The sequence below is a fragment of the Stegostoma tigrinum genome, chromosome 3 (genome assembly GCF_030684315.1).
Source record: "Stegostoma tigrinum isolate sSteTig4 chromosome 3, sSteTig4.hap1, whole genome shotgun sequence".
Taxonomy (NCBI): domain Eukaryota; kingdom Metazoa; phylum Chordata; class Chondrichthyes; order Orectolobiformes; family Stegostomatidae; genus Stegostoma; species Stegostoma tigrinum.
The window spans coordinates 31383152-31398355 of record NC_081356.1 but is presented as its reverse complement, the minus strand read 5'-3'; the positions used below and the strand labels follow the sequence as shown (position 1 = coordinate 31398355).

The 15204-nt window shown below is 37.9% G+C and overlaps 1 protein-coding gene across 1 annotated transcript in view; it reads right to left on the bottom strand.

Annotated features, from left to right (window-relative positions):
- The window catches only part of ecpas (Ecm29 proteasome adaptor and scaffold), a 111543-nt gene continuing 96339 nt past the window's right edge, over positions 1 to 15204 (bottom strand). The window contains exons 40-49 of the mRNA XM_048527982.2: positions 14974 to 15040; positions 11054 to 11245; positions 8498 to 8709; positions 7569 to 7612; positions 7203 to 7395; positions 5629 to 5764; positions 4701 to 4806; positions 4506 to 4594; positions 4344 to 4415; positions 1 to 2795 (exon numbers count right to left, since the gene is read on the bottom strand). Of these exons, the coding sequence (XP_048383939.2) occupies positions 2656 to 2795; positions 4344 to 4415; positions 4506 to 4594; positions 4701 to 4806; positions 5629 to 5764; positions 7203 to 7395; positions 7569 to 7612; positions 8498 to 8709; positions 11054 to 11245; positions 14974 to 15040 (1251 nt within the window). The 3' untranslated portion in view covers positions 1 to 2655. The remainder of the gene's footprint in view (positions 2796 to 4343; positions 4416 to 4505; positions 4595 to 4700; positions 4807 to 5628; positions 5765 to 7202; positions 7396 to 7568; positions 7613 to 8497; positions 8710 to 11053; positions 11246 to 14973; positions 15041 to 15204) is intronic.

Here is a 15204-nt window from a genome sequence, read left to right as displayed (position 1 = left end):
TCAGCACAACAGCGTTTATTGATTTTGGCAATCAAAGTGCCTATACTCATTTTCTCCTCACCCATAAGTAAGATTCCATGAAAAACCCAAACAAAATAATATTATACACATCATGCAAGGACAATTCCATTGGACATTCTTTCAATCCTTAACTCTTAAACACACTGAATCCCTAATATTTACAAATCCATCTTTTGGTAGAATATATATTATAACTGTTTTGAATCAAGCATACGCATCAGGTGCTACATAAATTCAAATGAGATTGTCACAGGAATCACAATTCCTTCCAAATCTTTTTGCTTCAGGATTAAACTGGCACTAGTGGCTAGAGTAGCTAATTCTGACCTGAGCACTTGTACCCCAGGGACACAATCAATTCAAAATTAATTTTTAATCATGTATGCATATGTAGGTTTACACAGATTTGTTTGAGAATTAAAATCTTGCTCTTTTGCATGTTGGCCAATTCAAGTTGCAGTTTCTCTTGCAAAAAATAAATTATGTCGAGAACATGACAGTCGAACAAAAGCAGATTTAATTTTCATTACAAAGCTTCACCAGTGAATGGCTGCAGCAGCAAGTCAATGCCCACACAGGGCAAGGTAACAGTGTTCAAAGTTAGTAAAATAGTGCAATCGTTCTTGTAGAAAACTTGAGGAAGGCCACATTCTCCTTGGCTGTGGCTGGCATGTTCACACCAATCTCTTTTCTGATCACAAGACTTTGAGTTTAGTTCAAAACAAATCAAGAATTCTAAAACGCAGATTATCTTAAGTGACATTTCATTCAGTAAACAAACTGTCATGTACAGTACCATACAACATTAAAGGACAACCCAGTATCAATTACAAGTCTATATTTCATTCAGCTAGATGAATAACTATATTTCAAACAAAGACCACATTTTATTTATTGAATTTTTAAAGTTTTAAACTCTCCATTGCAGATCTCTCACCACACATTAGCGCTGACTTATGAAGCACAATTCAAGGAGCTGGACAATCACTGCCTCTTCTGGGAGATGCTCCATTGGAACTTAACTAGGACCTAACTAAAATTAACTAGGTATTGGAGGAACTGAGTAACCAATTGGCACTGACATCAAACCCTTAAGCTCAGCTAGGGTGTGTTCTACCATGTGACAAAACGCTAATACATTTGAAATTGTTATTCATTAATTCCCTTATTTCCTGTAAAAGTGCATATGATCTACAGAAGCCGTCACTACAACTTATTATTTAAATAACAAGTATGGTTGGGAATGAGAATAATTATTCACCACTTCCTTCTTATCTGTCTCATGAAAGGTGAACATCACCATTCTTAATTACAGAGTACTGATGACAAGTCAGGAGGGCTCCTTGCACTAGCTATATCATCAAGGTGGATCCCTTAAGGCTGCTTTACATAGGACTACGTTTTAAAGAAAAAGCCAGAATGTTGAGATTATAGTTTGAAATATTAATTTACAGAATTTTAATTTTTATAGCAAGCAACTAAAAACATTTGAAAGGAGAAGCTCAAAGAATCCAGGTTATAATCTAAATAACTAAATGAACAACCTCAAATTCAATTTAATCAATCCAAATAATTAATTTGCAATTTGTGACACAAAGACAGTAAAGGTGAGATTTAAGGATAAACTTGTGATCTTAATAGTCGGTTATATGTTTGATGAAATTATTGATTTGCTAGAGTTACAAGCACAACAGAACACTTCACATGCAGTGGATGTTTTGTCCCAAACTCAAGTGTGAAGCATATGGTGAATGCCGGATTCCTAGTTAACACCACTTCCTTTTCACAAGTTAATGGTGAAAAGGATAAATCCAGCATGGCAGGACATCAACAAGAAGGCATTCATTAATATCTTCCCAGTGCTCAAATTATGTAGAAATGCAACCCAACAAAAAACATTTGAATGAAATGCGGGCATAAAAATTACGCTAAACTTTAATTCAGCTGAACAGGAACAAAATGCTGGCAACATGAACAAGTGCTGGAATTACCACTAAGAGTGTATGTCTGGATTGCATTTCAGAGTGTATTTTGTGTGTACAGGAGTAATTTACAGATTAAAACTATTTAACATGTTAGATATATCATTTCAATGGCAGAATACAATGACATAAAGGATGGAGGAATGGCGCACCTATGATGGCAGTGTGTTGGATGGTTTAGAATTTAACAATTTACATATCTTCATATTGTAATTTATTAGCCTAACATTTAGCTTTACCAGACCTGATACTAACTAAACCCAAGTATTTTCAACAGAATGCGTTTTGGTGTAGATACATGCACCTTGCTGTCAATTTTGAACCACTGTTTTGACATATGCGTTAACTAGCTGTTCCATGACCGTAACTCCTCAGCTTCTGCATTTTCCTGCTTTATTGTGCAAAAATGAAAATCTGCAAAATATAGACTTATATGAATGTATGCATAAACCTATATCTGAGAAGGGAATTCACTACTCTTTCCACTCTTCTGAAGAGCAGGTACAGCATCAGTTTTACACTCTGAAACGGCCAACCCAACAACACCGGAAACAATATTTTAGATTTTATTGATCCAGACAGGATAGCCAGATTTTGGGCTGTCAAATCCTCAGGTAAGTCATTCCATTGCAGAACATGGGTCACAGCAGGATTACGGGAGATTTGCAAGATGTTTCTTAAGGTCCAAGGCCTTGTCTTTCAGTTCTGGCCTTTTGTCTGATTCCATGCTGGTTAGGGACTTAAGAATGATGTCCCTCTTCTCTGATGTCAAAGTTGCCCACTGGCTTGTTTCTGAAAAAATAATCAGATTTTAGCAAGCAAATAGTAAAACAACATTTGACTTACTGGCATTTAGAGAAAATATCCAAGGTACTGTGTGTAGGCCTTGATTCACTGGTATCACTCTTGCCTCTGGATCACAGGGTCAACTCCCAGTCCAAGGCTCAAACACAGAAGTCAAAACGGACACTCTGGAGTGCAATACTCACAGTGTGCTGCATTGCTAGAAAAGCCACCTTTTGGACAAGACATTAACCTGAGGTTCCATCTGTCTGTTTAGATGGATTCAAAAGCACTTGTGACAATATTTCAAAGAAGTGCAATTGTGTTATTCCCCCTTGCATTGGGGTATCTGTCAATCAACATCACAACAAAATCCAGATTATCTGGTTATCACAAAAACCAAATTATCTGGCCATCATCAAATTGATGTTGATGGGAGCCAGCTTTGTGCATTTTGACTGCCTTGTTTCCTACAACAATGACTACATTTCAAAAAAACACCTCTTTGGTAGTGAAGATGGAATTTGTATATGAAATCACAAGGATAACTGTCTAACAGAGCTTTTGTGGGGCTGCTGCAAACATGGTTAATTCGGGACCTCACAAACTGGTATCCTTAGACTTTCAGACAACAAATAGTACCTTCTGGCAATGCTGAGTTGCATCCTGATATGGGGATCAGAGAAATTGTTGAAAAATTCTTTGGGAAAAGTATTGTTCTGTACTTAGTCCATTAAATTTAGATAAATGGAAATTTTTCTTAAGAAATTAAAAATCTATTACTTACGAACTAAAAGATACTAAACCAACTACACCTTGTTTTAAAGACAAATTTTTGTCCCAATGGAGAACACCAACGTTCCCTTTAAAATTTCACGGCTGTGTGATGCCAACCTATTCAATATGCACTACCTTTACATAGCCACAGAATTTAACACAGGACATAGTGTTGTGACAGCTTGGCTGCTATGTGACGGCTGCTCAACAGAGATATTATCATGAACGCTATCTATACACAAGTGCACTTATAAGTACTCTGTGGGATGGATGCCAAGCATAAATGAAGATGCAGAACACTCATCATGCTCCTGTATTAGTAACTCAGAAGCTTAGATTAATTCTCCAGAGATACACATTCAACTATGACCATAATAGTTGTTGAAATTTAAATCCATCAAGAAATATGCAATAAAAGTATCAGTAATGGTTGCCATGAAATTACCAGATTCTTGTAAAAACTCATCTGGTTCAGAGCCCTTTGAGGGAACGAAATCTGCCACGCTACCCAGTATGGCCTACGTTTGACTCCAGACCCACAGAACTGTTGCTTACTCTCAACTGCTCTTTAATATGGTGCAGCAGAAACACTAGGTTAGAAGGTAGCTAACAACAATCTTCTCAAAAGGCTATTAGAGACTGGCAACAGATGGGCCAATGACAATACATCACATGAAAAATTTGGCCAAGGAGCACTTAATTTTTAACTTGCTGAAGCCTATTTCAGATAATGGCAATGATTGTCTTGCACTTTTGGATAAATAACCATAAAATGCTTACCATCCAGTTGTTTAAACAGAAGTTCCAATATTGATAAAGCTTCTGCCCGTACTGACGAGTAGCTCTTGTTTTCTGGAAAAGAGGGAAAACTTAAAAACCTGAAAGATTTTGTTAAAAATTTTACTTGAATCTTGCAAGTTCATTACTTTTATGTGAACATACCTAATGGAAATGTGAGCGCTGTGCAAGTATCTTTCAGAATTTCAGTCAATGCACTTGCATCTCTGTTGTCTTGGCCTAGAAGCAACAAGCTGCAGGGACATTACTCTGTTATTAAGTTTTTGAAACAGTGCATCAATGGAGTTCTTATAAATTAGATGCTAAAACTGCACGTTCAAAAAGGTGCATTTATTTTACCCTTGGAAGTAGGAGTTCATGGCTTGAAGCACGCCGAGTTGAATTTTCCACGTACTCAGCTTTAGTCTTTCACACATTAATTGACACATTTCTAAGCGGTACTGAGCTGCAGAGAAGACAAAGATATTCTCATTGATGCATTACCAAATAATGCTCAAACTAAACTTTAGTTCAGTTTAGCAATTATTCGAGACAGCACCTCACAATGATCTGTGTTTAACAAAACTACGGAAGATTTTAAATTGGGCAAAAAGCTATTTACTAAATGGGTGCTTTTCCTATGGCATAACATACCTACCAAGACCAAATACAGTCTTTAGCTGATGTGGAATTAAATGATGGAGATAACTAGACCAATGTTCAGATTCTATTTTCATCAGACAAACTTTGCCCCCTTTTTATATATATCTGCTGTTTAATATTCTGTAGTTAAATAACAAAGCCTGTTGGCATTTGACAAGCAAAGGAAGATTGATGCTTGGAGATACTTGTTTCAATATAGCCCAGATGTCAAACCAGTGCATTGTAGATCTACCAATTACAGTATGAAAAATTTACATTGAAAACTCCTTATGGAGAAGGAAATTTTCAATGAAAAGAAGCTTGAAGCAAAAGATGAACAAAAGTTACAGAAAAGAAGTACACACAGATAACTCAATAGCCTTTTAAAAACAGTGTTGTGTTCTTTGAAGATACACAGAAAGCCGTGATAAATAGTAAATGCTTTAATTATACTGCTGTCCATGAACAGCACAAAACTACAATCAATTCATCTTTTTAAAATATTTGAAGTTTCTAAGAATGCAGGTTAGTAATGACCACTATCAGATCAGTCACAATCTCATTAAATAGTAGAACAGGCATAAGGACCTCCTGTTCCTAACATACACATTCATACTTTAGGAACGAGCATTTTGTCAAATCCTACCTTGTGTTTCTGGAGTACTAGGCCATGCTTTTCCGAGAGTTTCAAAAGCACAAAGCAGGTATTCCATTCGCAGTTCCTTCTCTTTCTCCTCCTCCTCCTCATGATCATCTTCCCTGGAAGATCCAGCTGCTGTACTCTTTTAAAAAAGAAAAAGAGTTACCTAAAAAATATAGGAAATAGCAGCAGGCCTAGATTATTTGGCCTTGAGACTATTCTGCCATTCAAATAAGTCACAGCTGAAATAACAAGGTATAGAGCTGGATGAACACATCAAGCCCAGCAGCATCAGAGGAAAGCTGACGTTTCGGGCCTAGACCCTAGCTGGTCCACTTTCCTGTCAGCAAACCCCACAAAAATCACTCATTTGTCTTTATTTCAAATATTGATCTCAGCTTTGGTTATACTTAATGACCCAGCCTCAATATCTCTCTCAACAGACTCGGATTTCCAATTGATACAAGCTTGTGAAGGGAAACAAGATTCTGATATGAAAGAAAATAGAATTTAAGTGATTAAGATGCATCTTTTCCAGTCAAAGGTGATGAGGCAAGTCCAGCGATGGTTGAAGTAACAAGCTTGGAATCAATGCGCAGGGGATAATCTGACTGTTCAAGAAGAACTGTAAGAAACAAATAGGGTATTTAAGGATATTGAGAAAGGAAGGAACAGAAAAGGCTGTTAGCATTGCATATACAATGCATTTAGGGAATAGCTGTTTCCAATAACAAAACTATACTTCAAACTTTGGGCAATATTTCTTAATTTCATAACATAACAAATGTTTTTATTCAGTCAGGGGTTGCGAGCTGCACTGGTTAAATGTAACATTTATTACCCATCTCTTATTGCACAGAGGGCAACCCATTTCTAATTGCGCAGAAGGCAGTCAACTTAAGGACATTAGTGAACCAGTTAGGGAAATCAATGGCCTAGTGGCGTTATCGCTAGGCTATGAATCCAGAAACCCAGAGACTGGTCTGGGTTTCAAGAAAGAATTCAAGAAAAAAGAAATCTAATGATGACCGTGAAACCATTGCCAATTGTCAGGAAAAAACCCATCTGGTTCACTAATGACCTTTAGAGAAGGAAATCGGTTATCTTCACCTGCTCTGGCCTACATGTCTCTACACCTGCAACAGTAATGTGGTTGATTCTCAACTGCCCTTTAGGCAATGAGGGATTGGCAGTAAATTCTGGCCTGGCTAGTGATGTCCATGTGAATGAATAACAGAAAGATGGGTTTTTATGACAATTTGAGATTTTCCACTGGACTAACATTTTATTCAAATTTCACGATTTATCATGGTGGGATCTGAATCTATGTCCCCAGATCATTATCCTGGAGTTCTGGATTACTCATCCAGTGACAATACCACTGTGCCATCAACTCCCCTGAATGACTGAATTGTTTTAAAAACAATTGTAAAAACGAACACCTACTCTACTTGCTAGCAATTGACAAAAAGTAAACTTCAGTATTACCAAATCTATGAACCTTCAAACCTTTTCATAACTACCACTGGTTACTGTTGTCTCATCAGGGTTGTGGGCTTCCATATGTGAAACTAAATTACCTTTTTAATAACAGGAAACAGAATATCCACCAAATCTTTGAAACGGTCTTCTTTTGTGGCTTGCAAGATGTTGGCGGTGCTTTTCAAAGCAAGCATCTTGTACCGGAGATTTTCCTTGTGACACTCTTTTAACATGACCTGAATGATCGCATCTATACTGGGCTGATCAGGCACTGCTTTCTCCAACTCTGCACTAGATACAAAATTTGAAGGATAAAACACAATGCTACAGTGGATCACTACGAACAGAAATTGTGTTGGCAGACTGCACATAATATTACCTTTCATGATTCTTAAAGATTTTTCATATTATTGACTTATTATAAAAATGAAATAAATCATAATGCACTCCTACTTAATGTTTACCTGCATGCAACCACCACACTGTCAACAGCTCTCAGCAGTTCCTCCTGAAAGAAGGAAAAAATTCTTAGAGAATTCTGCCCCTTTGACTTTGCTATACCAGTTCTTTCAGTGATACTACCCTAATTGTTAATAACTTAAGGTGACGGCATCCATTCAGCTCATCCCAATCGACCCATCCACCTTAAAATTTTCTCACTGTAGCATCTAATTGTTTAAGTGATTGCACTTATTCTGCCAGCACTAATATAATCTTGAAGTATATTCTACATGTTTGTATCCCTCACTGCAAAGGAAAAATCTCCGAAATCAGTATAAAAGCTACCTTCCTTTCCCTTGTTCTGCAATTTAGTTTGAACTAATATTCCAAGTTTATATTTTCCATTTCCTTGACAATATTATATTCCTCTAAGAACTTCTCTATTTTTTACTTTGAAAACTTCAAGTTTCTCCAGGCTTTGCCAATAACTATTTGTCAGCCCTGTGGTGCACCCCTACGCTGCTTCTAGCATACAAAGAAATGTCTGTTTTTAGATACTCAGAAAGGACAGTTTCTACAGCTTTGATCTTTACCTCATTTGACTATGGGTCTATAAAACTCTCCGTAAAGTCTCACTGCTATACATGATCACAAAAACAATTAAACAGGACATAAATTTTAAATAGCAGATATAGGCAGCAAACTCATTCAGAGTTGTGAAGTTCTACACTCATTTGCATATTTCCTACCATCAATAGAAAAGTGTAAAACAGAGAAGAGGTGAAATAAGTTGGATCAAGTAATTGGTACACCAAATTTGTCCCAAGCGAGAATATTTTAAACACAAAGTAACATCTACTTATTAAGATCTTTTCTGAAACCATGTGTCCTTAAGTCACCTTTCTTAAAGAAAATACGGTTCTGTAATGCGGAATTAAATGAGATATTCTACCTTTCCTGTCCACGTTCGACCAGACATTCCTTGTAAAAGTGCATTCAATATCAGTCCCAAGTACGGCGGAACCAAAGAGCCCGCCTGCTGTTTGGCAATGGATGCCATAGCAGTAGCCCCTTGTGCTTTCATCTTCCATGATTGGGATTGCAGTGCCTTTTGTGTAATAACGATCAATTCTTCCATGTATAATCGTATTCCACCAAAACTGCCTACAAACAAAGCACAAGTATCAATCTGTCAGTGCAAATCACAAATACAAAAACTGGTTCTCTAAAATGCGCAGCCAAGTATAGGCTGATACACTATTTTGGCAATTAAGTGCAGATAAATACAAAGTCAATTATTTCTGCAAAAATTCAAAACACAAAGCTGTAATCGTACTTCTGATTGCCTTTTCTCTGCCATCACTCTGGCTGATGCTGTAAGTAAATAACAAACATGTAAAGTACTGTAGTCCCAAGTGAAGAATCCATCTTCAACTCCTCCAGAGAGGTTACAAACACAGATCCCAGTCTTTACCAAATTCAAATCAGCCCACGTGTCAAAAAAACGGTTAAGGCTTAGGCCCAGATTACAGTCTGTCTGAAGATTTACAATCCAGCTTTAGCTTTGTCTCCTTTCAGGCTGTTCCAATAGAAGTAAAATGCTGTAATCCACTCAACAATGTATAAAGCTTCACAGGTAAATCCTGTCTACAAAAAACAGGACAAACCCAATCTGGTCCCAGTTTTCACTTAATCATTAACCAAGTAGTGTAAAGTGTTGTCAACAGGGCTATCAAGCAGCACTTACCTAGCAATAATCCTATCATGTTGCCCAGTTTGGGTTTTGTGAGGCTTTGAACCTCAACACAGCCCTTCTCCAAATATGGACAAAACAGAGGTTAGGATAACTGTTCCTGTCTTCAAAGCAGTATTTCACCAAGTGTAACATTAAGCAATCTGGTTATAATGGAAATCAGAGAAAATCTCCACTGATTGGAGTGATACCTAGAAGAAGGAAGATGGTTGTGGTTGTTGAACAGTGTTGCAGGATTTCCTCAGGGCAGTGTCCTAAGCTCAACCATCTTCAGTTGTTTCATTATTGACCTTCCCTCCTAGTCTGTCCCTGCTTACATTAAGATCTGGACAACATTATTGCTTCTAAATAGCAAGTAACATTTATGACATGATCCAATGATTGTCTGGTTCTTTCCTCTTGACATTCAAAAGGATCAACATCACCAAACCACCACCCCAATATTCTGAGAAGCATCATGGACCAGCCATGTAAATTCTGTGGCTACAACAGCAGGTCAGAGGCTGGGGATTCTGCAGCAAGTAACTTACTTCCTGATTCCCTAAAGCCTTTCCACCACCTGTAAGGCACAAGTCAGAAGTGTGACAGAATTCTGCCCAATTGCAACTCTAACAACACATGAAGCCCTATGCTATCCAGGACAAAAGCAACCTTGATCAGAATGCCTTCCACCGCTGCTGTACCGTGATAGCTGTGTGTAGCTCCAGAAGATGGACTGCAGCAACTTCTTTGACAGCACCACCTGCTAGAACAAGCAGAGTACACACACTGGAATCATCTGCAAGTTTTCTTCCAAATGTCAAGAAATTTATCACATTTCTTTTACCGTCACTGGGTCAAAATCCTGGAATTCCATTCCCGTCTGCAATGCAGTGGTTTAAGAAAGCAGCTCAATATCACCTCCTCAAAGATAAAATGGACAGGCATAAAATGCTGAACTCAGCAATGTCCTGATCTCATTAACAAATACAGCCTTTCTGGGCCGGGGAGGGAGACAGTGGTAGAAGGACAAGAGGCCAACCACAAACGGTATCTGAATACAAGGGAAGATGCAGACAATTTGCTGTCAAGATGAGAAAATACAAATTATAGAATGGACAAGCATAAAAATGTTGATTTTTTTGAGCAATGAATCATGAAATATCAAGAAATTACATCAAACAGTGTATACAAAGGATCAGGTAACAATTGGAGCTGTTTCAGACAATGGTCAAACTATTTAACTCTTACAGTTTGACACGTTTGAAGGCACTCAGTCATGCCAATTCTAGTCAATAACCACTGTTGTCTTTTTAGCAAACTTCCGTTTGAAGCTAAAAACTGTTACAAATATTGTTTCTTCAAAGGCAAGACAACTTATCAATTGTGACTTGCTACAATGAATTCCTAGCTTCTAACCTGCTCTTACAGTCACAGTATTTATTTGGTTGGTCCAGTTCAGTTCCTCATCAATAGTAGCTCCCAGAATTTTGAAAGTAGAGTGGATAGAGATAGCAGCGATGGTAATGCCACTGAATGTCAGATGGAAGATGATGAGAATATCTCTTATTTGAACTGGTCAGTGTCTGATGCTGGTTTGATTCAAATGTTTCTTTCCAGTTACCAGCCCAAACCTGGATGTTATCCAGGTCTTGCTGCTTACAGGCAGTCTGCTCCGGTATCTGAAGAATGTGCAATCCTAACACTGTTTAAAAACAAGGATATCTTGTACACTGAACAGATTTAAACTTGTATAAATGAAGGTTTTTTTTTTACCGGGTACATTTTCTTGCCATACTTCAGTCCAGAGGTCAGACTCATTGGTTTCCCCTTTATCTTCATCTGTAATTTCATGCATTCCAAGAAATGCAAGGGGCAAGGCAACGGCTGCATGGTGCTTGATTACATCAGGACTATGACGCGCAATTGCATGCACTGTCAGGGCACATGCCGATCGATAGACTTGCTCTGAAAATGCACAAGATATGCCAATTCCTTAAGACAGTTAATTGGGCAATGGAGATTATTTAGTTAAATCACTTACTCTAACAGATCCCCAGAAAGATAGATGTGCTGTTTCATACTTCATACTTTATCAGAGTACAAAAATAGTTTCCAAATTCAAACTGTCTCTCTTTTCAACATCTACCTATTTAAAAAATTAACAGAAATATGCTAGTGCAAAGGGTAACCCACACAGAACCATACACCACAGGAGGAGGCCATTCTGTTCATCTTTGTGTTAGGCTTTTAGAAACAGGCATCCAATTAGTCTCACTTGCTTGACTTTTTCCCACAGTACTGTAAAATTTGCTTTTATGTGTTTATCTAATTCCCTTTGACAAGCTACTACTCAATCTGCTTTTACCGTGCTCTCAGGTACCATATTCCAGATCATAACTCTACGCAAAATTATTTTTCCTTGTCTCACCTTTGATTCTTTTGCCAGTTACCATAAATCTGGTCATTAATTATTTTGGCAATTGAAACAGTTTCTTCTTATTTACTACCTCCATTCTCTTTATGAAGTCCCTCCTTAATTCTCATTGCTCTAATAAGTTCCCCTGTAGCTGAAGTTCACTTCCTGGTAAATCCACTCTGGATCTTCTCTAAGGCTATGCCATCCTTCCTTAAGCATATCACCAAGAATAAGATACAATTCTCCAGTTGGCACTTAACCAATAATTTACAAAGGTTTAACACAACATCCTTGTTTTTTCACTCTACGCCTCTAGTTATCAAGATAAGGCTGTATTACTTATTTTTAAAACAGCAACTTGTCTTGCTGCTAAAATTTAGGTTCATATACCCTCTCTACAATAATAAGATTACATGCACTACAGAAAATAACTAAATGGAGAAAAGAAAGGGAAGACTGGGGAGGGGGTGCAGATTCATAAATCACAAAGTAAGTTGCAAAGATGAAGACTATATATCCACCCTTTCTAAAAATAAAACTATTTCAGCTTTATAAGGTGCTGAATAAAGAAAGGCATTTGACAGACAGGTACCTAGACCCCTCAGGTATAATGATAGCATGATAAGCAATATGAAGGGAGAATCTAAGAAAATATTAGAACAAACATTAAAGTTTACACAAATAGATCATTACAAATTTCAAAATGTCATAGAACATAGAACAGTACAGCACAGAACAGGCCCTTCAGCCCACAATGTTGTGCCGACCATTGATCCTCATGTGTGCACATAGTCTCTGGCTATCAACTCTATCTATGCCTCTCATTATCTTGTATACCTCAATTAGGTCCCCTCTCCTCCTCCTTTTCTCCAATGAAAAGAGACCAAGCTCAGTCAACCTCTCTTCATAAGACAAGCCCTCCAGTCCAGGCAGCATCCTGGTAAACCTCCTCTGAACCCTCTCCAAAGCATCCACATCTTTCCTATAATACGGTGACCAGAACTGGACGCAGTATTCCAAGTGCGGTCTAACCAAAGCTTTATAGAGCTGCAACAAGATCTCACGACTCTTAAACTCAATCCCCCTGTTAATGAAAGCCAAAACACCATATGCTTTCTTAACAAGCCTGTCCACTTGGGTGGCCATTTTAAGGGATCTATGTATCTGCACACCAAGATCCCTCTGTTCCTCCACACTGCCAAGAATCCTATCCTTAATCCTGTACTCAGCTTTCAAATTCGACCTTCCAAAATGCATCACCTCCCATTTATCCAGGTTGAACTCCATCTGCCACCTCTCAGCCCATCTCTGCATCCTGTCAATGTCCCGCTGCAGCCTACAACAGCCCTCTATACTGTCAACGACACCTCCGACCTTTGTGTCGTCTGCAAACTTGCTGACCCATCCTTCAATCCCCTCATCCAAGTCATTAATAAAAATTACAAACAGTAGAGGCCCAAGGACAGAGCCCTGTGGAACACCACTCACCACTGACTTCCAGGCAGAATATTTTCCTTCTACTACCACTCGCTGTCTTCTGTTGGCCAGCCAATTCTGTATCCAAGCAGCTAAGTTCCCCTGTATCCCATTCCTCCTGACCTTCTGAATGAGCCTACCATGGGGAACCTTATCAAATGCCTTACTGAAGTCCATATACACCACATCCACAGCTCGACCCTCATCAACTTTTCTAGTCACATCCTCAAAAAACTCGATAAGGTTTGTGAGGCATGACCTAACCCTCACAAAGCCGTGTTGACTGTATTTGATCAAGCCATGCTCCTCCAGATGGTCATAAATCCTATCCCTCAGAATCCTTTCTAACACCTTGCAGACGACAGACGTGAGACTTCTGCTCAAAACCTGAGGGAAAAGGTATCATTACCTTTAGATGGCCTCTTCTCATTCTTTCTATCAAACTGCAACACTGCACATACTTCTGTGTACTGCTCTATTCTGGTACATTTCACCAAATTAATTTGATCCTTCTGAAGCCCATCACCATTCTCATTCTTTACATTTCTGCATTTTATTTCATCTGCAAATAACCACTGCAGGCTTGCCATCCATCTTGGGGAAAAAAAATCACTCACCACTATTTTCAGCTTGCTGTCTGTTAGCCATTGCACATCTACTCTCTCTGCCCCTTGAATCCAAGTCTATTATGTAGTATGTTATAAATCGTCATTTGTGCTTTGTACACATCAACTGCACTTCCATTTTTAACCTTTTCCATTACATTGTGTATAATAGCTAAAAAATTTTTTTCTGAATCCATTCTTGTGCTTTTAAATAAAACAACTGCTGTTTTCAGCTTAGCAACCACTCTGTTGTTAAGTTATGGTTCATTGGTTTCAACAGCTATTAGCGATGAAGATCAACCATAAATAGGGTGCAAGACATAAAGCATTAGTCAGTTGCCATAGATCTATTTTATAAACATGATTTTTGAGTAGAATTAAGTGTTACTTTTATTACAATAGTTCTTTAATAGAAATTAAAGCAATTCAGGTTTCACCTTCTCACCAATGCCTTTATTTTATGACAGAGAAGTCTTGAAGGGAAATATTTCAGTATGCCTATTAATTTCTGATTACTATGCACTAACTCTCAACCCTTTTCTCAGGTTTTTTACGTAACATTTTGCAATTTGTAACGATCTATTTGTGTAAAATTGAATGTTTGTTCTAATGTTTCCTTAGATTCTCTCTTCATATTGCCTTTCATGCTTTCATGATACCCGAGAGGCCTAGGTACCTGTCTGTCAAATGCCTTTCTTTATTCAACATTTTATAAAGCTGAAATAGTTTTAGTTTTGGAAATGGTGGATATATATTCTTCACCTTTGCAATTTACTTTGTGATTTGTGATTCTGCACCCCTAGTCTTCCCTTCCTTTTCTCCATTCAGTCATTTTCTGTAGTCCACGTAATCTTATTATTCCTAACAGAATGTCCCCTCTCTCATTTATCGATATTGAAGTGCTTTTACCAATTACACATAATCTAAGCAAGTTTATTAATATCTTCCTTTACTTCAGTCTAATATTCCTATTAAACTGAACTACTTTGTCACCAGGCTCCAATTTGGCTTCATCTGTATTTATGACTAAAACACCTGACAAGGAACTAAGCACTCTAAAAGAAATTTAGAGTCCTATAAGACTGCAAATTGCTGACAACAATGGCAAACCAATGCAACAGTGATTGGATAAAATTTACATGGAAATCTCCATTAGAAATATCAACAGGAGATGTAGCTCAGACAGATATACTTACCATCTTTTTCAAGGTACCAAGTGTTGAGTTTTTGAAATAGCTTTTCGGTGCTATTAGTCCGTGCTGTCTGTAAGATAATAGTCCTGGATTATTAAAAGAATCACATGAAATACAAATATACAAAATCGACAGGGAGGAAAAGAACACGCAGTGCATCAAGCCAACCACACAGAATACTTAATGTCATGATTAGGCAACCATCCCACAAGCATGTCTATCCATGAACATCAG